Here is a 27,872-nt window from a genome sequence, read left to right as displayed (position 1 = left end):
GTGAAGCTTGCCCACAGTGTTGGGCTGTGGTTTAGGCCCCTGTGTTTGTTGGTGTAACCCAATTGCTGGGGTGTGTTTTGTGATGACACCATAATCTTCTGCCTCTTTTTGTTTTATGCTCCCTGATCCTGTTCAGGCATTAAGTTCTGCACGTGGGTGTGTACAATATATTTGAGTCCAAGAAGAAATGTTTTCTTTTAGTGGAATTAAATTTAGAAGATTAAAATTCAGCAGTTTTCCTTTTTCTTATCTTCCATAAAGACTTTCATTAATCCTGCCATAATATCTCCTGAAGGTGACTGGGGGAATATGCACTTGTGATTAATGTTTGTTTAATGCAGGATTATCTCTATTATTCATGTGTTTTATTCCCATTAAAACTGTGCCTATCAGCTCATTTTCATGTTGAGCAATCAGATGTAGCTGAATGAGGAAGGTGAGATTAGTGGACTGAGTGTGTGTTTGAAGGGCAGAGCAAACACAAAGTACAGCACAAGGTGGCACTTCCAGAGTTTCAGTGGTCGCACAGTGGAGCTTTCATTGGAAAGCTTTGATACTTCTTGCAGGTCTTCCTAATACCTACACTTAAGCTTCCTGTGGCTTCTCTGAACTGATTACCTGCTCTGCCTTATGAATGTATGTAGGGAAAACTAGGGAAAAAATTTAAGTCCATCTTTCATGTGAATTTTTTTATATACTTGGCATTTATCATAGGCAGAACTGAAGACTGAAAGGTATTTTCATGCATTTCGTGTCAGCTGCTTTTTAAAAACCTGTATATAACAGACAATACTGTAACCAAAGACCTGAGTTACACAAGAATGCTGTTTGTAAGAAAAAAAACAATAAGCATTTAAGACAAAGTGCAAACCAGGAAGAAGTTCTCTCTAATTGTGCCTTTTGCCCTGCAGGTACATCATCCCAGCTCTGCAGAGGGCTGATGCTGGCTTCTACCAGTGCATCGTGAGGAACAGGATGGGGGCACTGCTGCAGAGGAGATCTCAAGTCCAAGTGGCATGTATGTCTGAGTGGGGGTCACTCTGTGACTCATTAGCTTCTTTTGGGGTAAAAAACCTGATGTATGATGACATTTGTCAGGCTGAACAGGTGTTAAATATCAGGCTTAGCAAATTTTTTCAATTACTGCCTCAAGAATTTCATACTTTGGTTATCATCTGGAAGCAGCTCAGAGCAGTGCAACACAGTCTTTGAGCTGTTCAAAGCCATGAAAGTGAGATTGTTTGGAGATATCTGTAGCATGAGAGAACTGTTGCACTTTATGGAATTAAAGAAGGCCACGCAGAAAACTGTCAAAACAATCAAAACAACCAAAACAACAGCAGCAACAAGAATAAAAATTCTAGAGGAAAACAGCAGCATCTAAAGGGAAGGGGATGGTGGAATAGCACCAGGAGGATTTCACATTGTAGTCCTTGTGGTACAAAATCAGCAGTTTTACAACAAAACTTTAAAATTCTGTTCTCAACACCTTTCTGAATCAATCCCCCTCAGTGTGTTTGCCCCACTTCAGTTTGGACTTGGCAGAATTTTTGAAATCCAGCTGCCATTTGGAAAGGTTAAGTTAGTTTTCTCAGGTGTTTGTGCTAATGAACGTGACACAAGAAATGATCACAAATCTTTGATTTCCTTTTTTTCAGTTAACCTATAGAAAATAAAATTCAAGTAACCTTTTTGGAAATAATAACAAAATTAGGCCTAATTCTTTTTCCAAAGTAAAAGCATAAAAGAAACTTTAAGAGACAGATTTGTGTGCTGTGCCTAAGAAGTCTCATACTGGATCAAATTCCTCCTCGTCAGGGTCGGTAACTGGAAATTCAGTAGTAGTAAATGTCAGTTGATAAGCAGAATTTAGAGAAATTGAATTATTTATTAGACACCCAATTTGAAGGAACTGATTCAAGTTAATCAGTATGTCAATAAGGGAAATTACATGGAATTTCCTGTGTTTTAAAATAAAACCAGTTGCAAATGGCATTATGTAAGTTTTGGTATCATGTTCATCAGTTTACTCCATACAGTAGATTTTGTTACTATATCTGTAATGTCAATGATATCAGTAATTTGATGTTTGGTCTCCCTATTGTTTCAGAGCTGCTGGGAGCTAAAGTAAAAATAAACTGCTGCTAAAATGGGGTTTTCCTTCCCTGACCTCTGCCAGCCCTTGTGCCCCTGCTGTCTACTGACCATGGGCTCACTCTGACCTGGCTCAGACCCTTGCAAGTATTTTTCCAAATACTCCTCTGAAAATTTAGTGAATTCTGTCAGGTCACAGAGGATCTACTGCAAGGTGCTGTGAGTGAACAGAACTTTGAGTGAGGTGTGGGGCAAGCAGGGGGTTAGAGGGGAAGGGGAGGGTGAGGTTCCTCTTCTTGAGCAGCACTGAGCCTTTGGAGGAGCCTGGATTCCTCTGGAGCTGCATCTCCAGGTGTGGTTTCAGGGGACCAAGGCTTTGGTAGCAGTCCCAGGGAAAAATGTGCCCATTTCTTCCTGCATCCCAATGATCATTCCCACTCCTGGATTGCAGTGGAGCTCACTGCCCTTTAGGCTCAGCAGGAGAATGTGTTTGAGCAGCTGTGGGCTAGGAGACAGCTCCAAAATTTCTAAAAGAGCAACAGTTCTTTTGTTGGGCTGGTAAAGTTGTCTCCCAACTCCTCCCTGCCCAGCTGTGCAAGCAGTTGCACTGGCACAGTGCAGGGAGCAATTCCTCAGGAAGTCCTGGTGGGAACAATAGTGAGAAACAGACACAGGAATGCTTTTCCCTGATGCTGCTGTGGCTGAAAAATTCTGTCTCCTGAAATGACAACTTTATTCCCCTCTGAAGGGGGGGAAGTTTTGCAGTGCAGGGTTTTGTCTCTCCAGGCTGGTTTGTGTGTGTTTGGCTGTTCTGGAGACAGTAAGAAGTGCAATTGTTTGCTTTTCTTCAGTTTTAGTTTTCCCCCCATTTAATTTCTTGATCTGGATTGCTGAAGGAGGCTAAAAGATTCTCTCTTAAATCTGTCTGAATTAAGCAGTCTATGTATTAATTCATTTATTCAGTTCTTTTCACTGATAAAGACAGAGGCAGAGCAAACCAGACCCTGTGTGGCTTGGAAGACCTTTGGTCTTGAGCCTTTGTGATATCAATGGCTTCTGTAGTGAAATTGCCAGTCACATTTGCACTTTATTCCTGCAGATTAAAGTGCTCTACAACTTTTAAATATCCTCTTTCCCCTTCACTCAGGGTAGCTACTGCTGCCATGTGATTGTTTTCTGTGTTTTAATGGTTTTATATAAATTAATTGATTTAAGCTGTGTGGATGTAGTGAAGTTCCTGATATTTTATCATATATTGTTTTTTGGTTCTTCAAAACATATCAGAAAGGAACATTCCAAGGGGTTCCTAAAATCATCTTAGCCACTCATCAAAACTTCTGGGGATTGAAATGTTAGTCTTTTAACTCAGAAGGATTCACAGGAAATTACCTATTTTTGCCAGTGAGTAGAGGATGCTTCCCAATACACTTCAACTCAAGATCTCTAGTGAAAAATTGAAAGGTGTAATTATAATGGCACTGAGAAAGATCTGAGGTATTTTCCATGTCCTAGATAGCTGAAGTAGCAGGGAACTTGTTAAATAATTTAAAAAATATTTCAACACATGCTAACATATTACTTAACTGAATGGGAACAGATATTTGTGAGAAAACTGCTGAGTAAATCTTAATTACAGGATGGGCTTAAAAACTCCTGTATTGTGAAAACTAAAATAATCACACGACAGTGAAGTTAATTAGATCCACCTCCGCAGTTTGAAATTTCTTTTCAAGTAGCTGATCTGATTACAGTTGTAAGGAATCTGGAGCAGCAGAGGAAGTACAATGCTGATTATGTCTGAATAAATAACTTGAAAATCACAAAGATGATTAAAGCTTCTTTAAAATACCATGTGTTTTAAATTTCTGCTCTTGTTCTGTCTCTTCTCATCTCCTGCCATTCACAGACCTGATAGTAGTCATTTCTTTTCTGTGTCCTTTGCATCCCTCTCTGCAGCACAGAACTTGTAGAGAACCCTATTGTCCTTAAAAAAAAAGGGAATTCAGTGATAGAAGCTGGAATAGTTCTCTGTTGTATGTGTGTCAGTTTCCTAGTTTAAATCAAATTAAAATGCAGAGTAGTTCTTTGGAGGGTGAAGAAGTAAGAGCCTGAAGCCCTGTTCATTTTAGTGGATAAGAATGCAGTAAAAAATGCAATGGAAAAACAAGAAAAAAACCCTCACTGAATTTCTCCAAGGTCTCCCCAGATACCTGAACTTGCCTGTGAAATAAAACCCTCAGAGGCAGGGGTTCTGCATCATTTCTTCCATTAGAACTTTTGTTAAAAGCTGCTCTCCAACACTGGGGATGCACTATTGGCCTTGAAATGTCGTGCCAGGAGAGCTGACAGCCCCCAGCACGACACTGGGATTCCAGATCATTCTGGGATCCTTGCCTGGGTCTGACTCTGTTGGCCTGGCTGCAGTGGAAGAGCTGCTTGTGTAGCTGTGGATAAAAAACAAAATGATCACCAAAAAATGGACACATTTATTTACACCACGAGCATCCCTTTGAATTGCAGGAGTTTCTTTTTTATTGTTAAGAATTTGTCTCAAAAAGCCTCCAACCAAAGTTTCTTCTTCTTCTTCTTCTTCTTCTTCTTCTTCTTCTTCTTCTTCTTCTTCTTCTTCTTCTTCTCCTTCTCCTTCTCCTTCTTCCTCCTCTTCCTCTTCTTCCTCTTCTTCTTCTTCCTCTTACTCTTATTCCTATTCTTCTTCTTCTTCTCCTTCTCCTTCTCCTTCTTCCTCCTCTTCTTCCTCTTCTTCCTCTTCCTCCTCTTCCTCCTCTTCCTCTTCTTCTTCTTCCTCTTCTTCTTCTTCTTCTTCTTCTTCTTCTTCTTCTACCTCTTATTCCTATTCTTATTCTTATTCTTATTCTTATTCTTATTCTTATTCTTATTCTTATTCTTATTCTTATTCTTATTCTTCTATCTTTATTTTCTTACATTCTATCCCTCCACAGTGGGAAACATGGTGATTTCTCTGTCTCCTGAAAAGAAATGGGGAGAAAGGCAAAACTTCTCTTTTAATTTTTTTTTTTATTCTTATTTTTTGCAGACATGGGAGATTTCATGGACACAGACCAGAGAAAAACAGTGACTGAAGGACAAGCTGCTGTTCTGAACTTCCCACACATCCTCAGCCACCCGAGGCCCCAAGTGACTTGGTTTAGAGACGGGCACAAGATTATACCAAGCAGCAGAATGTGAGTCAGTGTAAAGCTCAAAATACACCCACCCTAAAATATGATTAATTATATTTGATAACACAGCTTACATTTTAAGTACACTAATTAAGGTTTAAAGAGAATAAAGTAGTCGTGTTCATACTAAGTTTGAGATAAATTACTATTTTAAGACTGTCTCTGAACTTCTGAAGCAGTTTGACAAAATAATTCATGTGGTTTTAATGGTCCTGGTGCAGCATAAGGGGCTGGATGCGCAGAATGTCTGAGCTTCCTTCACGCTATTCATTTCCATGATACATTTTGGAAAAAGGAATGTTCATCTTTCAATTATGTTTACTTGAGTGCACTAACTTAATGAATTCTGAGGTTTTTTTCTTTTAAAATTAGAATCTGTGGGGTTTGTTACAGAGTTATGCTTAGTACTATTTTCCTCACAATAAATTTCTAGATATTGTTTTTTCTTTTCATTATTTTTTAGCCAACAATGACAATTTAATTTATTTTTTACTAATTAGCAGCTCACCCCTAATGACACAGTACTTGCATTTTGATTAGTTATTATCTCAAGGTGTGCTCATTTATCCTTTTCTGAAACAGTTATGAAGCCAGCCCATGTTTTTATCTGCACAGTTTCATTCAGAGACCGAAGGGCTTGGCTGTAACATTAAAAAATGTGGATTAAATCTTGTCTCATTTATTGGAAAGCTGTTGAAATGCCAGGGATGTTGCTAGTTAGTTTTTAACTGTGCATTACATTTTCATGTGTTCAAAGGGATAGATGTGCTAGCAAATTATGGTGATGGGATATTGCTGTGTTACAGGAGTGCTTCAGAGTTCATATTAGAGAGGGAAAACTTCTCTTAAATTTGAATTTTCTAACCTGTACAGTGTATTTTACTGCCATTTGCCTTTTTGAAATCTGAATGCTGGTATTAGAGTAGCTTTGAAACTGTTAAAATTAGTATTGCAGGGATGTGAAGAAACAATGTAATAATTTATGAATAATTTAATAGCAATTTGATGGGAAACAGCTGGAAGATGAAACAATGGGTTCCTGGGCAATCTCCTGAAGAGAGCTAAGTGACAAATCCTGAGTTATTAACCATTAAGGATCTACTTCCCCCACTTGTGCCACATTACAAATTTTGTGTTGTCGATGCTGAGAATACACAGATCAGGAATTTGCAGATAGCAACAAGGCCTTGTTTTCCTGATTCCTGAGAGTTTCCTGGGAACCCTTACAGGGAACAGAGCAGTGACCAAGCCAAGCCTGCAGGGCTTGACACTGAGGTTTGCCTGAGTTCTCTTACAGTTTGGGAAAATTGCAAGTAGAGCTGTGTATGTCATGTATTTGTTAATACAAAGATCCTGATTTTCACCTGCTGTGCTTTCCTCTTGCTCTTACCCCTTTGGGATTGCTGGGGTAAAATCACCTCTAACTGTGAGAACTGCAACACTGGCTACAGCAGGGCTGAAATACACCTCAAGGTTTCCATATAAATTCCATTTCCCTGGTCAGAAATTTTGTCTAAAAGGGACGCTTGAGGACATTTGTCTGGCCTGTGTAGGAATCTCTGAGTACTTCTGCAGCTGAAATGCCCATGCTGGAAGTGTGAGCCTGCTTGGAAGTTTGATAGATGGTGCATAGTGAGTCTGATACGTTCAGGAGGTGACAGATTTATGGTACACACACCAATCATCAGAGCACTCTGTGTGCAGTAGGTCTCAAAATACTGGAAAAACCAGAGAGCATCCACTCACATCTTGCTGTCCATGAAATTTGGGAAGTAAATATGGCAGCCCTATAAAATACAGGGAAGCTGAGACATGGAGAGGATGCATATAAAACTGTGAGAAATGGAGAAATATCTTATGGGAACTGTTTCTTACCTGTGAAGCAAGTTGTGCATTTCACATGCTTTTTGTGCACCTGGAGGGATCAATTTCCCTGATCAGTTTAGCCAGTGATCCAGTTAGGCTGATGCATCAATCTCACTGGATCTCCTGCTAAACTGATCAGGGAAATGGATACAACCACCTTGTACGATGCTCTTTAATCTGATTAAAAGTACCTTCTATTGCTAAATCAATACAAAGCTTTTTTAATGCTCTTAAACAAGCTTACAATGATTTGGCTGAATCAATCAGCCATAATTTCATGTGTCAGCTGTAATAATGACTTCTAGGAGTGACATTGCTGTGGTGCATGAGGAGTGAGGACATAAACAGTGCTAAAAATAGAGAGAACAGTGGTGGTTATGGTGAAATTCATTCAAATAGTTGGTAAAGTCTTACTCATGCAAAAGCTTTAATTTACTTGTGCTTAGCACTACACCATTTTTGTGCCATAGAAAAGATCCTCATGTCTGTGTGCATGGATTCATCTCACTGGTGTGGGAACAGTTGTCCTTAGGTGAGAAGTACTAAAGATCAAAAGTAATACTAATTCTGAGAATAAAAAATAAGAAATTCTTGACATGTTTCAAGGAATGTCATTTAATTGGCTCTGCAGTAAGGCTTTCCTAGGCAGGTTCAAGGTGCTAAATGCTGATGTATTTCTCCTTCAATGTGTACCAGTATTTAGGACACTTATGGGGAGGGGCCCTGCCAGCTCTTCAGCATCTCTGGGAAACCTGTGCCAGGGCCTCACCACTCTCATCAGGAAAGATTTCTTCCCTATATCCACCCTCTTGCAGTTTAAAACTATCCCCTCTTGTCCTACCACTGTGTGCCCTTGTCAGCTGTTCAGGGTTGGGGGAAAAAAGATCAGTGAATATCTTTGCTTTCACCTTTTTTAGATCCTGCTCTGAGAGTGTGCGTGGCTGTGACATTTTCTGGGAGAAAGTTTCCATTGGGACACAGGCAATTTTTTTTTAAACTGCACACTCTATTTAATTTAACTGCTGGTGTTACTCAAAGTGGAATTTGCAGCAAGTAACAACATATTAGTACCTATCCTCATGGTGTTGGTAATATTTTGTTAAAGCCTCCAGATAAAAACAGAAATGGGATGACAAGTTGCTCCTAAATGAGTGGGCATGTAAAGTCAACAAATCCCTGTATAATACATAAATGTGCAGCAAATGGCCTGCACATACTCCTGGGGTTGTTGTTATAGTTTATGACTTAAGGCAACTAACAAATGTGCAGCAGAGTCAGTGGGACATGATGGTGTGTGTTTAAAAATTTAAGTCCTAAAAGTCACTGTTGTCCCCTCCTTGCTTAGTGCAGTGTGGGTGTACATTCATTTTGGCTTTTATGCATTCTCTGTCACCAGAGCCTCAGCTTGGTGTTTTCAAGAGGTGTTTCTAGAACAGAATGAAGCTCTGTGTGTGCTAGAAAAGCATGAAGTGGAGAATTGGAGAGGAGACTAAAAGATCAAGAACAAGAGAAAATGAGCAAGGAGAAGAATTAGGGTTTGAGGTGTTTGTTATTATTCTATATTCCCCAAGAAGTTCTAGGAGAGACTTCACATTACACCCAGACAGATTCATTTCCAAACACACCAGCAGAGAAATGTGGAGTTACAGCTGCACTGTTATCCAGGGTCTTGACTGATGGGATGATTTTGCCTGTTTCCCTGCACATCTTACCAAAACTAGCAGCTCTCTAAAGGTGACTGCATCAAAAGAAATTGCTACTCTGGGATATCAAGTATTCTGCTTGACTTGCCTGCCTGTACTTCATCAGGCTTAAAAGCAAAGAATATTTAACTTTCTTTACACGAGCACAAACAGTACCTTGGAGAGGCACAAAGGACAGTAGCACCATCAAGGTCTACAATTGCCTTTCACTTGTGGCATTGAGGAATTAAATTCTTGGTACTCTTAGAGGGTTTTTTACCTTTCTCTGAGTGAAGCTTTTTTCAGAGAAAAGGTTCATTCCAGCCATCAATTCATTTAATTCACTTTCTTTAAGAAGAAAACTTCTATGCAGATGTTATTACTGTCTTCATTAACTTCCTTACAGTGAAGCTGCTCTTCCCCATGTAAGCTGCAGTTAGATGAATATTAACTCATGTCTTTTGACAGTGGAATTATGTCTGACACAAAACAGGAAAGTTCATTTTTGGTGTATAAAGGCACTCCTGGGGTGTCCCTTTCAGCAGGATGGACATTTAGTCACTTCATTAACTCCTGAGGAACCAAAAGGCTTCAAAGTGCACTTCATCTCCCTAGGCAGGAATGCTGGATTGCACTGCCTGCAGGTACACATGGGTTAATGTCTGTGTTTTGCACTGACATCAATTCATTACTGGATGGATTTGGTCATTATTAACTCTTAGAGACTGAAGTGGTTGGCAGATCTTGGAAATTAAAACACATTAAGCACAAGCAACTCTCTCATGACTTGCTGTGGTTTTGAGCACTCACAATACTTTGCAAATAGGCAAAGCTGGTGCAAATTTATTCAACATTTGTTAAAGTAAAATTGTAAGTGTATTAATGGCAGCCTCAAAAAAAAAAGTAGTTGTAGCTAAGTAGGCTTTAAAATATGAGAAAAATTAGAGTATCTAAGAATAATACATCAAATCTGGGGCTGATAATAGCATTAGATTAGGTTTTGCTTTGATGATAGCAGCTGACTTAATGTGCCATGTATATATTTTTCACTTTAAAACAAACATTACTTCATTTTTCTGTGAGCAGTTCTAGTGGCACAGAGCATCACTCAGCAAATACCAGCCTGTCATACAACTTAAGCCAGTTGCACATAATTACTTTTCACATACACTGGATAATACTTTCATTAAGATCATGATGATTATCATTACTGAACAATACAATCAGAGACTGTCAACTCTGCAATGTATTGGCTGAGCAATAATTTAAAAAATAGAATTTGCAGATCTCCTGTCTGGTAATATCATGGAGTGACACCTCTCAGCAATAAGATGTGAAAAATCCCTATAATATTGGGTTTATCTGTATGTACCTTTCACAGGCTCCACATTAAGGTCAGTACCTGAAAAAGAAGAATATTTGGTAGAATTAAATTTTTCCCTTGAGCTAAAATTCATCACCACCACTCTGTAATTAATTTATTTAATCAAACTTCTGCACTGAGTAGCTTCAGGCAGCACCAGGAATCATCTTCCAGTAGTTTCAGTGTTGTCCCCAAGGCCTGTATGGGTATGAAGGACTGTAGGGAAATCCCCCATCATCTCTTGGAGTGCTCAGTTTGAGGAGTCCTGGCACTGTCAGGGGTTGTGTGAGCATCATTGTCTGTCAGGGCTGCTGTGGCCATCACCGTGCTCAGCAGAGGGAAACAGCAGCACCCCAGGGAAGCCAATCCCAGCATTATCTCCCAAAGCTGTTTGACTTGTCTGGATCCAGCCTCACTGCTTTCCTCTCTGCACATCATTTGTTTGCCACAGGTTTCCAACATATGTGTCAGAAATTAATTTATTCAGACTCTCATCTTCCTGGGGTGATTGTTGCTGTTTGGTTTGATGGAGGGGGAGGAAACTGAGGTGGCACCTGGGGACCACAGGATGCTGAGTGCAGGGTGGGTGGCAGCAGCACAGCCCTAAGAGGTGGGACAGGGACAGCAGGAAGAAAACATTGCTGCCAAAGAAAATGCCTTTTAGCAAGGCTCATTTGGAAGGGGATTCTTCCCAGGAGAGGCACTCGAGCTGATGAGATGAGAGGCACATTTTGGGATTTGACCAATATGTTTCATTACAAATTTGGACCACAAACCACAGAGGGTTTTGTAATGTATGTTTTTTTCATAAGCCAGGGGAAGTTGCTGCCATTACAGTAGCAGTGTAAAATCCATATCTTTGCTAGAAAAAAGTGGAAGCTTGGAACTAATATTGTGCCTTAATGGGCCTCGGCTGCTCACAGTATCTTCCAGGACAATCTCCAGCAGCTGTAAATTTCAATAAAACTTCAAAGATCACTGTCTAGGAGGAAAATCTGACTGTTGGATATTGTTTTTCCTATGATAATCACATATAAGGAACAAAATAATTTTATGTGCTACTACCCTTATTAATCATAGATTTGGAATTTGTAAAACAAAGGCAATGGAAGTGTCACTGGAAGGAAACCTTTTTTGCTCTAAGTATGATTTACTTATCACAGCTAGCAGTGAAATTGATTTATGAGTTTGTTGCTTTCTGGGGACAAATGTACTTTGAGAAAGAAAATATGGACTGTGAAAGAAGTGTTAATAGCATTACTCTTTGAAAGTGAATTATATACTATTTTAAAAAAACCATCCTCAATCTAGAGGTGGTTAAATATGAAGACTTGTTGTCATCATATTTTGAGGCTCACTTTTTGCATCTGCTGCATTTTCTAATAGGAACTAAAGAAGCTATTAGGGACAAATCATGAATATAATCCTTTAATAACTAATGTGCTTTTGTGGAAAACCATTTTTCTGTCAATCTTTGAACTACTCTGGCTACAAATGGTAATATTTTAATATGCAGCCAAGATAAGACTATTTAAAAGTGTCGCAGTCATTCTTAAGAGCAAATATGCAAAAGAAAACTATTGCTTTATGCTTAAAAAGTGGCAATTGTTCACAAATCCCTGAGAACAATTTATCTCCTGTGGCCTCTCACATATCTCTACTTTTATGGAAATAGATGCAAAATGCTGGTGATTTATCAAATATAGCAAAAGGTAATGTCTTATGTTTACCAATCAACTTTTATTAATCAAAACTGACTGAAGTAAAAGGTATCTGTCAGTACTTCTGGCTCTGTACTACAAAGGATTGTTAATTTTCTTTCTATGCAGGAAAGGACAAATTCTGTCTTGCCTCGTGATTCCAGTGGATTTTTATGTGATGTGAAAAGGTGCTAAGACATATAAGTTTGTAGCTTTAAGATTCAGGTTTATGTGGAATACTTTAAAAGCCTTTCATTTTGGCAGATTTACTTTTATAGTGAAAACTGCTGTGTGATTCAGGAAGAAAGAAAAAAAAAAACCTCCAAAACCACAGAACCTGGCACTCTGGGGATATATTGTGGCTTTTGTGGTTGATTTGCATCAAGTCTACTTTGTTAACAGTATTCAACTTGAATTTAAAGAATTTGCTACATGGGAGCAAAAGTGAAGCAGTTTTGCATGAATTAGTGCTGCAGGGAGAGGCAGGAGCTGGCAGCCTGTGCCTTATCCTGGGTGCCCAGAGAGGGGAGTGGAGCTGCTCTGTGCTTGGCCTTCCCCCAGCAGGTTCCAAATGAATTTAATCCCATTGCAAAAGTGCTGTCTGCTCTTCCATGGGTCAGGCTGATCCATGTGACAGGAGCCATTTTTGGCTCTGGTGAAACTTTGCAAAGGCATCTTGGAATTAGAAGTGAGAAAACAGTCAAATTCTGCCAAAATTCGTGTGAAAACTATTTATCTGCTGCTTGTTAGTGCTACCTTTTGTTTCTTAATACACACCTGTGGCTGTTTTTATGTATTACACAGATCCCTTGATTTACATGAAAGGACCAATTCTTAGACAAGGAAAATGTTTCTTGGGGTGAGCACAGCTTGCTCAGCTTCACTCTCTTTGCTTTTCTCTCCAAGTTCCCTCTTTGCTTTTCTCTCTCAATTCCTGCCACTCGAGTGGGAAAGAGTGGAATGGATCAACCTGCTTTTCATTATAGCAGAGCAAAGGGAGTGGATGAGCAGTGGAAATGCTGGAGGGAATTTCTTCCTTCCCTCACCTCCCAGGAGTGTCAATGTCCCAGCAGTGTGGCCCTCACTTTTCTTTAGTTTCTTCCCCAAAAAATTCTTGTTGAGTTTCTCAACCCAAACTCCCAGCAAACTCCCTGTACTGCCACTGATCCATGCCAGTCCTGTGTCCCCCTGGAAGTCCCCTGCAGTCTCTGGAAAACTGAACATTGTCAGCATTTTATTTCTCTTTGTTGTGGCTTATTTCAAGAATCAGGACCTAATGTGTCATTGAGAAATAACAGGAGAACAAATATCCAGGAATTTCAAGCTTGTATGTGTCTGGCTCCTTGAATTCTCAGAACTGAGGTCTAAAGGAGACCTTATTTAGGAAAAGCACTTGAAAGCATTGCACCTAAGGGCTGTACTACAGTATTTCTTGTATTTTTTTCTAAAACCTCAAAGCCTATTCACTTTATAAAATGGGGTTTTGCTAGATTTTACTCGATGATTTTTCAAGAAACTGCATTTGCTGTTGTCATTCAGCAACCACAACCATTTGCAAGAATTTTAACAACTCTGCTGCTGCCTGCCAGCTGCCATGTGTTCCTTCCCTCCTCCATGCATAAAACCTCCTGACTGCAAGAGGGCTGCAATACTTTCCTAGTAATCACTAGTTCAAATCACTGATTATTCTAAAACATCAAATCTCATTTTTGGCAATCCATCATCTGTTTCCATGGGAACTGAAACTGGCCTCAGCAGCCACAAGAAGCAGAGTTTATTGGGATACTTACACATTTCAATGGCTGTTGTTAGACAGCTGCATTTTCTGTTTACCCAACAGATATTGCTGCAACAACCTCATAATGCACTTAAAAATTCTATATACATTTCATTTTAATGCATTTATGTCTTTATTCATATTTTTCACAACTTAGCAGAAATATTATGATGGGGGAGAGGGAAATATCAGTAATTTCCATCATAAGCATTCAGTATTGGATGTTTCCATGCAATGTCTTGACTAGTGATTTAACCAGGACTGTGGCAAAAAAAAAGAAAAAAAAGGAAAAATGCCCTGCCTTGAGGGGCTAAAAACACCTGGAGGCTCCCACTTTTCAGGTGCAGCATTTCCCTTGGTAATCTTATCCCAAAGTTTCTGCTTTCCAAAGTCTGATTTCCTCAATACCTTTTGCCCCAGAATAACCATTTCCCCAAGCCCAGCTCATCCTTCTACAGCTCATCCTTCTGCTCCAGAGCTCAAATTCTCCTAATTCCTGCTATTTCACCACCATTTTTAAACCCCATTGATCAAATCAGCAAGGAGTAGCAGTGTGGATTTGAAAATGTTGTTTTGCTATAGATATTTCAGTATCAAAAGGAGTAACTGGGCAACTAATTGATTATAGTGTTGATATGAATATGTATCAGCATTTTTACTTTTTTTCCAAGTGCTTCAGAGTGGGAATCATTATTTTAGAGTTTGGCATCATTTTGGTTCAGAGTGAGGCAGCCATTTAAGACAAATCTCAAATCTTGAAAAACTGTTCTACTCACAGACCTTGTATCAAACAAACAACCTTCATCTTCTGCCATCTTCTTATCCTGATTTTATCATCACAGGGAAAGCTGGCTTACAAGGAAGCATTTTGGGGCAAAATAGATCATATTTACTAATAAACATGCTGGAATTAAATTCAAGATTATTTGTCTTGTATAACAGGGGGAGAGAGGGAACTGTTACAAGCTCCATCCAGTGCTGAGGTGCAAGGGGAGAAATGCTGATTTTTCCAGGCTCCCACATGATCTCTAAGAGTTTCCACTAACATGAAACATCTCATAAAGCTACTGCAGAATCTGGAAAATCTACTGCCTATCTCTGCTTGGCAGCTGCTAAATCACTGGATCTTGGTTAAGTTCAGATCAATTAAGGGAATTAATTTGTTTAATAAATTATTTGTTTTATAAATTTGTTAAATCAGTTCCCTGGCTGACCCCCCAAGAAAAGAATTTCTGATTTTGCTGCAAATCTAGTGAGCCTTTGTATCTTTGATTGTGACTCTTTCTGTCCCACATCTAACCTGGGAGGAGGTTTAGTGGAAGTGCCTTGAAAATTCTCAGTTCTTGCTTCTCTCTGTGCTTTCACAGGGCTGATCTCAGATCATGTAATCACTGGTGCAGTATTTACCACAAAAGCCACTTTCTAAAGAAAATATCTACCCTCACATCTTTGTGTCAGAGTCTTTATCAATAATTTATTCACATTTAGCATAATTATGAACAATTCAAGCTATATTTTCACACAGATGGATTTTTCTGCACTCATATGTAATTAAAAACCTGCTGCATGAGGGGATGATCAATAACTGGGAAGAAATGGCTGAGGGTGCACAGCAAGAGCAGAGAATATTGCACAGCTTCTTTGCTGGGATCTAGATCTAGTACTGGCTACACTCAACTCTGGTTTTAACACCACTATTTGAAGAGTAAATGAATTTATTTTCAAGAATTTTTAATTTATTTTAGAAGAAGCAGTGAAAATACCTTGAAGGAATCCTGTAAATAGGTATTTATTGTATGTTGATTTAAAGAAATATTTCAGCACAACAAATAAACTAACATGCCACTCATAATTTAATAAAAACAGGGAGGTGGAAAAATCTTCTTGTTCCAGAGAAATAAAGAGAAGTGTCTCTTTAATATTAGAATGTCTGATAGCTTCTAATCCATAGCTGTCAGTGCTAATTTCACTAAATAAAAGACTGTATGGTGCTGAAAGGTTCACTAATCAAGATTCATAAAGGTTGTCATCCTCTTGTCTCTTTGGGAAGCCACTTTTGTACATGAAACAATTCCTGAGTGGAAAAAAATACTGAGCATAAAGTAGAAAACTGAGTGTGTAAAACACACTTTGCTTTTTCTGGTGAAACCTTGAAGGTGATGCTGGATGGATAAAGGATCTGGACATCATGCCTGAATTTTTGAATTATTTAAGCAAAATTGTTTCATCAGTAGGAAAATTTCTGATTGAGGATCAGCTTTCAGAGCTCTCTTTTCCTTGCTGGGAGGTTTCTGTCAGTGAATTGTGGGGTGTCTGAGTGCTGTCAGTTCCCCTGAAACCTGCTGCACCCCATGGGATATTCCCTTAATCTGCTCTAACACATCCTGTGACTGGTAGGTGTGAATTTTAATCATTTCTCTAGTAAAATACTCATTTTCATCAAATACAGCACATTTTTGCTCGTTTGATAGGTTTGTTTGAGGTGGCACAGATGGATTGCTCTACACAGGAGCAAAGACAACATGTTCTATTGGTGCCCTTCAGATTTTCTGTAACTTTCTGTAATGGTAAAGAGCACCTGCACCATGGAAAAGAATCAGCACAACGACAGATCCAAGCTACCCAACAAGCTGCCAGGTGGTTTCCCAATAATTTAAACTTTTTAATTTCCTAATACTTCATTTACACCTCTGAAATAACATAGTAATAAAACCTCTCTTTGTATAACATCAAAGTACTTTCCACAAGGTTGCAGTTTTAACTACCATGCAGATATTGTAAAAGAAAAAATCCATTGGGTCGTTCCTCAAATGCAAATGTCGAATCTCTTTTTTATTAAACTGCAAAAGGGATTTACCAGAATTATGAAAAGGACTCTCTGCTTGTGCTTTATAAATGCTAATATAAAATCTAGTATTTTAATAAGTTTTTTAAATTTACATTTTTGAGTTCATTGAGGGAGCTTTGAAGGTGCACCCTCTCCCTTTGACATTCACTTTCTCTTCCAACACCTCCTACTCCTTTAATAGAGTCACACTTAAGAAGCTCCTTGTGCTTTAATCTTTTAACCATTCCAGAGATTCACAGAAGATCTGCTTACCCTCTGGTTTACATCAGAATTGTCCTGAGCCATTTCCCTGTGTAAATGGCTCATCTTATTCTTTCCAAATCCAGCACAGGGTCTGCATCACGAATGACAAATGGAAATTGGGCTTTGGGTTTTGGTTTGTCTGGGGATTTTTACCATGAGTTGTACCAGTGATGTGTTTGGTGGATTTACATAAAGGTTCATTTCTGTGTTTGCACTGGAGCTTTGGAATTTTTCAGCTCCTGGAAGAATTTCAAATCAAATGCTCTGGATGCAGGAAACCACCTTTTTCCTTTGGATCCTTCTGTGTTACTGTGCACACTTATCTTTCTGAAAGCTGAAATAATGGTAAAGGTAATGAAATCTCATGCTTCAGGGCATATGCTAATGCCTACAAATCTATTTCACATTTTGTGAGGTTAATTAGTTAATATGTGTACAGCATTTAGAACATAATTAATTTTAAATTTATGCCAAGAATTGCTACAGACTGATCATCTATGGAACTCAAGAGTTAATTTCTTTTGTGTACACGGTGGAAATGAAGAACAACATTAATTTTTTACGTCATCTGTGTTTGTTATGGACAGATCATTTGTCCCACAAGAGTAATTTCTGCTACATTTAGTTTGTTTAAAGAACAAATAATCCTGGTTAGTTGGATCATAAGATCACAGCTGCCTGATGAACTCTGGGAGACACTTGGAAATGCTTTGGATTCACACGTCATCCTCACCCTGGGAACCCTCCCAGTCAGAACTAGGGCTGCTTTCCCTTGCAAGGGTGATCTTCTCTCCATCACGGGACCAAAATTGGCTTGAGATGGATGCTGCAAAATTTCCAGTGCTTGGAAAGGAGGATTTGTAATGGGAAGATGAGAGGTGAAGCTGGAATATATTTGTGTCGTAGAAGAGTAGATGTTCACAGACAGAATTTTGAATAGTCCTGCTAGAATGAGGGAGGAAATCAAACCCAACGTTTTCTCTCTGTGCTCCTTCTGTGGCAAAAAGGGTTATTCTCAATGCACTGAGTAAATAAAAGCAAATGATAAAAAAATACTTTCAAAAATTTGTTCAGGGATAACAACCTTGACTGAATTTAGGGGAAGGGCTGGACTGCTTTCATTGATAATTTTAGCTTCTCCTCCTCAGAAGGTGAACATAACTTATCTTTGTTACTCAATTTGTGTGGATTTGTACTAGAAAAAAGACATTAATATAAGATTTTCCCCCCATATTATTTTTAATTAGTAAAATAGCTCAGAATGAGATTTGTAATTACAAATTGGCATCAAGTTGAAGTATGTTGAAACAAGCATTTCTCTATGAAGCCTATTTCCATGGAGGCCAAAATGGTTGATACTTGCATTACATGTTGTGCTTGTTTGTTTTATGATTTTTCCTGGAACTATGTTTGCTGTCATTTGCAAACAAGAGAGATCAGTCTGTTATTTACTGAGGCTGAGTAAATCACAGAGTATTATCCAGTTAGGAGACAGTACACAGAGTAAGCAGATCAGGAAAATGTATTTCAATGCCAGCTTCATTAAGTCGATAATCATCTCAATATATTCCCTTACAATTTCAACAATTAGTAGCCTTAGTTTTCTTCTCGTGATTATCTTTAATCAGTGGAACAAAAAAAAAACTCCAAGAAGAATTCCATGGTAATTGGAAGCTTCCAGAAAAATGTTCTTGATGTGTGGAGCCTTGCAGCAAGCAGTCACAGGACCCAAATTTGCTGGTTAATTGTGTATTCTGAGCAGAGGAATTCATCCCAGGTGCTACAACAGCAGCTCACCTCTGAGGAAACACCTTCACTTCTGTCAGAAACCATATGTTCCTTCAAAAAATACCCTTGTTCTCAGATACCTCAACAGCAGGACATGGCCATGTGCAGACACTGCTGGTGGCTGAGGTGGCCACATTAGGGTGGTGCTGGGATTTAGGATTCTGTGTCTGCTTCTGTCCCCTGGCAGGATTAGGGGAACCTGCTCTTCTCTTGAAAAGCACTTGGTGTGTTCTTAGCTTTGCTCACACAAAAACTTTTGTGCTGGGGTTTCAATTTCAGTTTCTGGTGTTTCAGCCTAAGTTTCTGAAGGTTTTCTCTTTTTTTTCCCAAAATTGCTTCAGAATTTTCAGGAATAGATTAAAACAAATCAATAAATTGATTTACAGAATATAGAAGTAAATAATACCATAAGAAACTGAAGAAATAGCCTCTCTTGAAGCTGCCCTGCAGTGCGAGCCAGTGAGGAAAACCTGGAGCTGCCTGTGCCCCATGTCTGTCTGTCTGTCAGTCTGTCTGTCTCCCCCCAGCCCCCAGAAATCCCAAGGACATGGCCCAGCCTGTGGGCACAGGGCTGCTCAGGCCAGTTTAGGGACTGCCTGTACTGGGATTCCCACCCTGATGGTGTCCAAAATCCACCTGCTAAGGCCAGTTCTGCATCTCACAGGGCTTTGTGCTTGCAGTGTTAAACATCTTGTGTGTTTTGAGGGATCTGGATATTTAGAACGATGACATTTGTTTCAGAATCAAAATTCAACGATCCATGACTTCCTATTCACTTTTTTCCTGTCTAGAGATGAACAAGAACCTGGTATCTCCTTTTCTTTTTCAGAAGTGTCTCATAATTGAAGTAAACAAATTTCAAAGGTGTCTAGAGTTGCACATACACATTAGTCTGGCTTGAATAGAGTAGTTGGATTTTTGATGTGACTCTTCAGTGAGGAATGAAGCTCCATGAGCTCAGTGTAGCTGCTCGAGGTATATTATTATTTTCTGTTGACTTATAGATTTTAAATAAATGTTTATGTGAGATAGAGTGTTACGGTATGTTTTGCAATGTGTCATAAAATTTGCTGAGAATCATCTGAATTGATCACACCCAGAGTGAAATACACTGATAGAGCGTTTCCATGGCGATTTCTTGTTTTTCTGATCATGTCTTTTAATTCTCTCTCTCTCTAATATGTTAGACAGGTTGTTCTCCCTGGAAGCTCATGGACTGCAAGAAGCTTCAGTATTTTCCTGTGCTCCCTGCTGCTTTGTGTATTCTGTCACTGGCATAGTCACTTAATTATCTGACAGGCAATAACTGCTCTCGGAGGGAGTAAAAACAACTGTTGAATTCATTTCTAAATTATATCATAGTGCTCTCTTCGAAACCTCTTTTAAATAAATGTTGAGGGTAGAACTATTGATGTGATTTTTAAACTTTAAATTTCAGTTAGTTCAGATCATTTTAAACAGTCCTTCAGCAAGAATAAATCAGTTTTTATGACTTATAACTTTCAATTACCGCCTTCAGAGGGAATAACAGAGTGTTTGGAGGAGATGTGAAGTACAACAACAAGGAAGTGCTGCTGTTCCATTGTGCAGGCCTTGAGCTCCTGTGGAACCTTGACAGGAGTTTTTGTGAGGAAGCACATCCTAGAGGGATCCTCGAGTGGGTCAGTCTGAGGTGAGGCTTTGGTCTCGTGTTGGAGCTCTCACCTGGGGAGCTTCCTGCCAAAACTTGGGGGGATGGATGATGCTTGACCTACTTTGCTGGGCTTCAGCTGTTCCACAGAAATGGTCTGAGAATCTCAAGCTGTGCCCCTGAATTGTCTGGAAAGAGGTTTCCTCTCTGAAAATTGCCAACTGGTGGCTCTGATGGAGAAATTTCTGGCTTAACTAATAGCTGACTGCATTGCAAGGTGTTGGGCAGTGCAAAAGCTTTAAATTGTAGCAAATTTGAGCTAAATCAGGTATGGTCCTATTGTTAGATACTTATTTAGACATAAGGGTTCTGTATTTAGAAAAAAACACTATGGAGTTAGTTAGGTAGAGAGGGAGAACCCACACAATAGTATGGAATAAATAGAAGCCCTACCTGCTAATTGATTCTAAGTGTGTTAAAGGACCCAGCTGATGGGTTCTTAGCTGAAAATGTTGGTTTTTAACAAATCTTTCAGAGCCTGGTGAAATCCAAAGGCTTATGTGCCTGCTAGAATCCCATTGCTTAAAGAAACAAAAAGAATGACTGGAATGGGAATCTCATTCAGGGCCATCACTCCGGGACAGAGGAACTGAACGGCTCTGTTGGCACTGCAGCAGCAAAAAATAGTAAATTCATCCTGCTTTAAATCCTGAGAGTGTCATTTACTGATTTGCTTCTGCCTGAGCTCTGGTTTTGACTGCAGATTCAGCTAATCAGATAGACTTTGGAAATAATGGAAAGACTGGGGTATTTTTCTCTCCTCCTTTCCTGACTCTCCTGCCTAATGTTGGCATTGCTTGCACAGAGCACTGTTGCTGTCACTGGGAGGTTTTTGCTGCTGGCCCAGGGCTGTACCAGGTAAATTAACTCCCCCTAAGTCTCCCTTGGTCCAGCCCCAAGCTGATGGGTGCCAGCACAGAAAACAATACCCACGTTTATTTTTGGCTGTTTAGGGAGCTTTTCCTCTGACCAATCACACAATGTGACTCCTGAAACTGTTTTACTGGATTCATTATTTCCGCTATTGCTTTACCGAAGCAGAAATGAGGAAGCAGCTGTTTGAAAATCTTGTCTGAATTGTTTGGCTTAAAACCTCTCTGAAGCATCTATTTCTTGTTTGCATTCCTGACCTCCTCTGTAGCACTCAACAGGTAGGAAACTATTTTCCTTTTTGCTATGATAATGCCACATTCTATGATCTAAGGATTTTTTTCTTTTAATAAAGCCTTTACATCTTTTTTTTTTCTTCACTGAAACAAAGACAGATCAATGAAACCCATGAAAAAGTAGCTAAATTGACAAATGCAACATTAATTCCAGGGTAGCTGTGTTATAGATTGACCTGATGTTGTCCCAGTTTAAACTTAAGAAAGAAATTAGCATAAGTAGCAATAAGATTTGCAAAGGATAATATTTTCTCTGGTGAAATCCCATTTGGATTGTCAGGCATAGAAATTTAGTTAAGACAATACTGTCCTCTAAAACAACTTCAATGAATCAGAAAAATAGAAGTCTTGAACAGTAGAAATATGAAGAATTTTATAATACCAAATATATTCTTTTTTCCTTCCTTCACTGTTTCTGCTTTTCTTTCCCTTTTTCTCTCTCACTTGTAATAAGTGGATTGTACGATTTCATAATTTGCTGCATAAATCAGCATTTTACCTTTTGTAGATGATTTTTAGAAATTTGCTGGCTTAGATTCATATAATGGAATTCAAATTATGTTGCCCTGCTGCTCCAGGATCTGAGCTGCTGTTCTAAGGCTTCCAGTGCTCTGCTCTTCTGGCCCTTGATGATGCTGTTTGCACAACCCCAGAAATTACAGATTTTGACCCTTTCTGAATGATGAATTGGGAACTTGGGGATGTATTTCAGATAATTCTGTAAAATATTACCTGAAGTAGGATGATATAAATCCCATTTCCTCACGTGCCCACATCTGTTGTGTTTCCTGCACTGGAGCCCTACAGGGCATAAAGGGACCAGTTCTCCACCTCTGCATGTTGGTAATTGTCCTTAAAATACAGATTATGGGAGGGGAGTTTTGTACATAAATTTGGATCATGCAGAAGGAAAAGCTGAAGAAAAATAAGTGTAAAATGATACAGGGGAAAGCAGTCATTTTACTTCGAATTTTCAATGAGGGACTTGCACTGAACACCAACTTCTAACTCACTGTCTCACTGTTCAGTGTAATCCAGAATAATTGCACCTATAATTAGTATTCAATTAACACCAGTTACATTTCTCTGACTGCTGCTAGCTTGGAATCTCCATTTACAGATTGTCCTAACTTGATAATAATATCTGTCTTTTATGGTGTCTAATTGGCTTTTAGAAGGGATAAATTAGGTTTTCCCTTAGAACATCAGAAATGCCCTATTGGCTCAGACTAATGGCCCATTGAGCCAAACATTCTGTCCTGCCACCAGGAAAATGAGATGCTCCTCAGGGAGAGCAGGCAGTTGTTGTCCCTTTTTCTGCTCCAGCATCCAGAATTTTTGGGTTAGGAATGCTGGAGGGTTTATTCCTGTCAGTTCTTCTAGTATTTGCTTACAGACTTGCTGTCTGTGAGTTTGTCTAATTCTCCTTTGAACCTGCTGATGTTGTCAGCCTCCATCAATTTACCTTGGGTTTTTTTTTCTTTTCTGTCATTAAATATTATTAAAATTATAATGCACCTTTATGTAATCATAGATTTTATTTCTTTAGCATAGACTGCATGAGGATTATTGCACAAAACCAAAAGGATTGTCTGTACCTTGGGCACTGACAAAGCAGGAAATAAACCCAAACTTGGCCATCAATTTAATGACAAAGAGGTGGCACTTTTTTTTGGTAGAGTGTTTGAGTCCAGGAGTTCTGGATAGCAAAAAAAGAAAGAAAAACTTTTTGTAGGAACTTTCAGGGTTATCATTGGGCTCTCTAAACTTGATCCAGAAAGAGGGCAAGCTATTCTCTTATTTCTCTTATTTCTTACGTCTTTGCTTCTGGGCTGCTCCACAAAGGACTAAATTAGAAAAGGTTCCCTGGGTGTTAACTGAGGGTTGTCTCCTAACAGATACAGCTGTGCATTTGTGATGTGGGCATGCTTATACCTGAATATTTTATACCTGAAATAAATTGTCCCTTCATCACGAAACACCAGCCTTTTCTCAGGGTTAGGATTCACCCATCCCTCTGCAGATGTTCCTAATAGAACTACTTACACATTGTGGCTTTTGCTGATACAGAAACGCCTTGAAATCTCTAAGCAAATTTACTGAGTTGACAAAAATTCTGAGCCTTTGCTGATAAAAGTGGCAGAAATGTCCTGAACTCTTTTACTCCACTGTGCATGGGCTGAAGCATTTTCCCAATCTGCCCCTGATCACTGCTGTGAGCTGATTAAGGTTTAATGTGTTGTGAAGACACTTTGCTCAGGAGGGGGATTAGCTGGGCATCAATCCATGGCAATAACTCATGGATCATCAAAAGAGCCACTGAGCAGCCATGTTTGGCATGGGATATTTTCCTGGGTTAAAACACAGTTCATCAACTTCTTCTCTTGAAGATAATTCAAACTTCAGCAGTTCCCTGGGTTATTTGAAGGTCAGCCCTGAAGCCTTCTTGCTCGGTCAGGGAAGAGCAGATGGGAACGTAAAACTAAACAAAATGGCATTTTTCTTTGGAGGAATTTATTGAGTACTTGTAAAACTGCATCAAAACCAGCCTGCCCCTCAGGCCGAGGGGGGTTCTGCCTCTCTGCTCTGCTCAGGTGAGACCTCACCTGCAAAGCTGCCTCCAGCCCGGGGGTTCCACCATGGGGAGGACGTGGAGATGCTGGAGAGAGTCCAGAGGAGGCCACAAAGATGCTCCAAGGGCAGGGAGCATCCAGCCTGGAGAAGAGGAGGCTCCAGAGGGACCTTAGAGCTCCTTCCAGTGCCTAAAGGGGCTCCAAGAGTGCTGGAGAGGGACTTTGGATAAGGGCCTGGAGTGGCAGGAGAAAGGGGAATGGCTTCCCACTGACAGAGGGCAGGGTTAGAGTGAATATAAGGAAGAAATTCCTCCCTGTGAGGGTGATGGGACCCTGACATGGGGTGCCCAGAGAAGCTGTGGCTGCCCCTGGATCCCTGGAAGTGTCCAAGGCCAGGCTGGATGGGGCTTGGAGCAACCTGGGACAGGGGAAGGTGTCCCTGCCATGGCAGGGGGTGGAACTGAAAGATCCTTAGAGTCTCTTCCAACCCAAACCATTCTGGCATTCTGTGAATACTTCCATGCCTGATGATTATTTTCCATCCTAAATAGCAAAGATATCTAAGATATTATTAGGTAAAAAATTCTGGGCAATGTTGTATTTACTGCTTTCCTCAGGAGGAAGCCTTTTGGACAGTGAGACTGAATGAGAGTTTCTTTAAAAACAGAGCTTCTAATTGTAATTGCGTGTCTGAAATTACAGCAGTCAAAATCCAATTTCATAAAACATCAAATGGAGGCTGCCTTAGCATGCACTTCCACCACACTAAGGAAGAGAGTGGAAGGAACTCTAATTTTCTGGCTTTTCTTCCCAGCCAGCATATTACAATAAAGCATATTTCCAAAATCTCATACAGAAAAATTCAACAGCACGTGCTCACATGATATGTGACTCCAGTGGGTGTCAGTTCTTGTTCCTGCAGGAGGAGGCTTCACCCAAGCAGGGAAGATAGAAAAGGGTTTGATTACCAAATCTCAGTATGAAAAAGGCTTTAGATCCAGAAGACATTTAGCAAAAAGAATGTACACTGATCAACATCTGGAGACAAATAGGGTCCTGCAGGAGGATGTTAGCTGCAAAATAAAAGCAAAGAGGATAATAAATGCAGATTATAAATAAACAATAAGATTAGACAAGACATTTCAGCTGTAAGCTCTTCTTAGGGCTATGAGAAAGTATATTCAATTTTTTTTCCACAGCCTGAAGATGGTCTCATAGCCCAAGTGTCATCTCTTATTTGGCTTTCTTTCCTTGTGCAAATTAACCCTTCATTCAGTGTTTTTATGCTCCATACTGACGTTGAAAATTACATTAAACCATTCTATTTTTAATCTTAGCAACCCTCTCTCAGTAGCTTTCTGAACAGTCTTAAGTAGTTAATGACTTCAGAGATAAATGGATTGGCTTACACCATTCATTTACAAATGTAGTCAAGATCAGTAAGATGTACAGCAGGATATAATTACCATCAGTGGCAAATGTGTACATTGTGTAGCTTCTGTTAAGCCCCAGTGTAGGATTTTTTTGGATAAACTTATTTAGAATGAAATATCTTGAGCAACTTTACTTCTACCCTTCTCCAAATCTCTAATATCTTGTGAGTACCTTTGATTGATATGGATAAAATTATTCTTTTATTAGAAAAGGATTAATTGTATAATCAAACTCAAAGAAATCACAGGGGTTTTTTTCCAAAAAGTAACATTTCCAGTGAATTTTGCTGTTATCGGGGGGTTTTATATTTATATACTTTTACTTTTTTGCTTTCTGATAGAATAAACCAATCAATATCCTGGGAGATTTTTCTCGGTCTGCGCGTAGAACATAAGAACCGTTTGTGAAAAGCTTTATAACCTCTTTCCCAGTGAAGGATCACTAAAGAGGTTTCCTCTGTGACTGACATTGCTGGGAATGTGTTTTTTAAGCTCTACAAGAGTGTCATGGCTGTGATAAGGAACAGGAATGGGTCGTTTGCTGTGGTTGCAGAGAGACACCGATGCTCCCTCCGTTGAAGGGCATCGATTTTCCCATTTTCTCTTGCATCATAAGTAGACATTGAGAAAAAGTACCACTCAGTGATTGTTTGCATGGCAAAGCAGAGTTGAGATGCTTTTCATTTAAACAGGAATCTTGTTGCTGCATTGATTTTATCTGACTGCTGTTTGTTCCTGTGCACAGATCTAATGTATAATCAGAATCACTAAACAGGGAACACAGCAAATCGCATTAGACTTTGTTTTACAGTGGCAGAAAGTATAAGGTCACTATTTAAAGCTGTAACAGAAAATTTGGCTTTAATTTGTCCAAATAGCCATTGAAAATGTGAACAGTTCAACAGTGTGGTGACCAGGAAATGAAGATTTTGAGATATATTCACATTTTTTCTCCTTAAACACCAACTGCAGATTTCTACGCCTTCTCTTCATGTCAAAAATGTCTGTTAAATTAGGAAGACTTTTCATCTAAATACTTTAATCATTATAAGTGTTTGCATTACAGTTGGATTCATGCTCAAATTGTCACACAGAATTATAGTGCTGAGGGAAAACAGAACTTCAAATAAAATTTTGTAGCCATGTGCCATCTCAACCAATTCTTCATGGTTTTCATTTTAATCTCCTGGGAAGAACTTTCACTTATTAAATAACTTCTTCTTACTGTTGCACCAAAAATACTGGATCTGCCTTTGTTGAGAGGAGAATTATCCCTGCTCAGGAATCTGGAGAGTATCTAGCCAGTACAAATGTGATAAGTGCACTAAATTAATTGTCATTCAGTGCCTTCTAATACAGAAAAGTCCTTCAAGGAGAGTGTCATAGGAGTAAAGGAATAAAGAACTGAAAGCAAGCAACCACTTAAGAGAGATTGGAGATGTATTTCTCATCCAGTTAAAAAGATGAAATCTGTTTGCAAGGCTTCATTGGCTTTTAAGGAGAAAAGCCCAGAATTAGAATGAAAGATGATGTGCTAGGAAGACTTAAAGAAGTGGAAAATATTGAAAAGTGCAGCAAAAAATACTAGGATTAATTTCCAGTGCTGATAATTATATTTTTAGTAGTCTGCACCTTTTGCTAGCCTTATTATATATTTACTACTTCCTTATTGATTTTTACATATCTGTTTTCTTTTACCTTCCACATTTTTTCTCTTCATCTTTTCATCCACCATTTCTTCAGTGCATCTTCCCCTGCCCATTTTAAAGCCATGATCCATAAATTGGCTTTTCTTTCAAGAGGCCTTTCCATGGATTAGATCATATTTGCAGTAGCCAGCCCAGGAGAAGTGGAAAAGGCCCAGCTTGCCTGGGAGTTCCCTGGTCTATTTTGTTTTTGCCACGAACCTTTCTACAGCTTTTTTGGTTTCCTGAGCTGCTTTTTTCCCCCAGCTAAGTCAAAAGAGGAACAGAGTACCTTTGTAAGACTTATCATCATCATGCTACCTGAGCAGGGATGTTCCAGCCTTCCTGTCAGGCTCCCCAGTTTCCCCAGAAGTGCTTTCCATCCATGGGTTTGGATCCTTCAGTGTGCAGTGAGTTGGTCCAAGGCAGAGAGCAGCTGTGAGCGCTGGGCTGTGCTCACCAGCTTGGTCTCCAGAATGTGAGCTTTTGTGTTAAAGCAAAAAGGTGAAAACCCAGTCTGTGTCTCTACTGAAGCTTCTCCTCCCTCCTCCTGTCGTTGAGCTCCTGGCTGATCCTGGAGCTCCCTGTGAGCCAGGCACAGAGGCCTCTCAGGATGGTGACATCTCAGGCTCAAGATAATTTGTGCAGCCAGAGGCGCGGGGCAGACCTTGAGAAACTCCTGTCAAGAGCTGTTGGCTTAACCTCACCTCACACTGCAGATGGTGTGTGACACTATGACACAATCAAGGGCTGCTGGACTTCAG

The 27,872-nt window shown here is 39.5% G+C and overlaps 1 protein-coding gene across 2 annotated transcripts in view; it reads left to right on the top strand.

Annotated features, from left to right (window-relative positions):
- Positions 1-27,872, top strand: part of SDK1 (sidekick cell adhesion molecule 1) — a 388,755-nt gene that overhangs the window by 112,235 nt on the left and 248,648 nt on the right. For both annotated transcript variants that reach the window (XM_071443929.1, XM_071443928.1), the window contains exons 3-4: positions 912-1,018; positions 5,150-5,297. In XM_071443929.1, coding sequence (XP_071300030.1) covers positions 912-1,018; positions 5,150-5,297 — 255 coding nt within the window. The remainder of the gene's footprint in view (positions 1-911; positions 1,019-5,149; positions 5,298-27,872) is intronic.

This window comes from Agelaius tricolor, unplaced genomic scaffold (genome assembly GCF_023055355.1).
Source record: "Agelaius tricolor isolate 1412-34295 unplaced genomic scaffold, bAgeTri1.0.p SCAF_19, whole genome shotgun sequence".
Taxonomy (NCBI): Eukaryota; Metazoa; Chordata; class Aves; order Passeriformes; family Icteridae; genus Agelaius; species Agelaius tricolor.
Note: the sequence above shows the minus strand (reverse complement) of the source record. Positions and strands in the feature narration are given on the sequence as shown.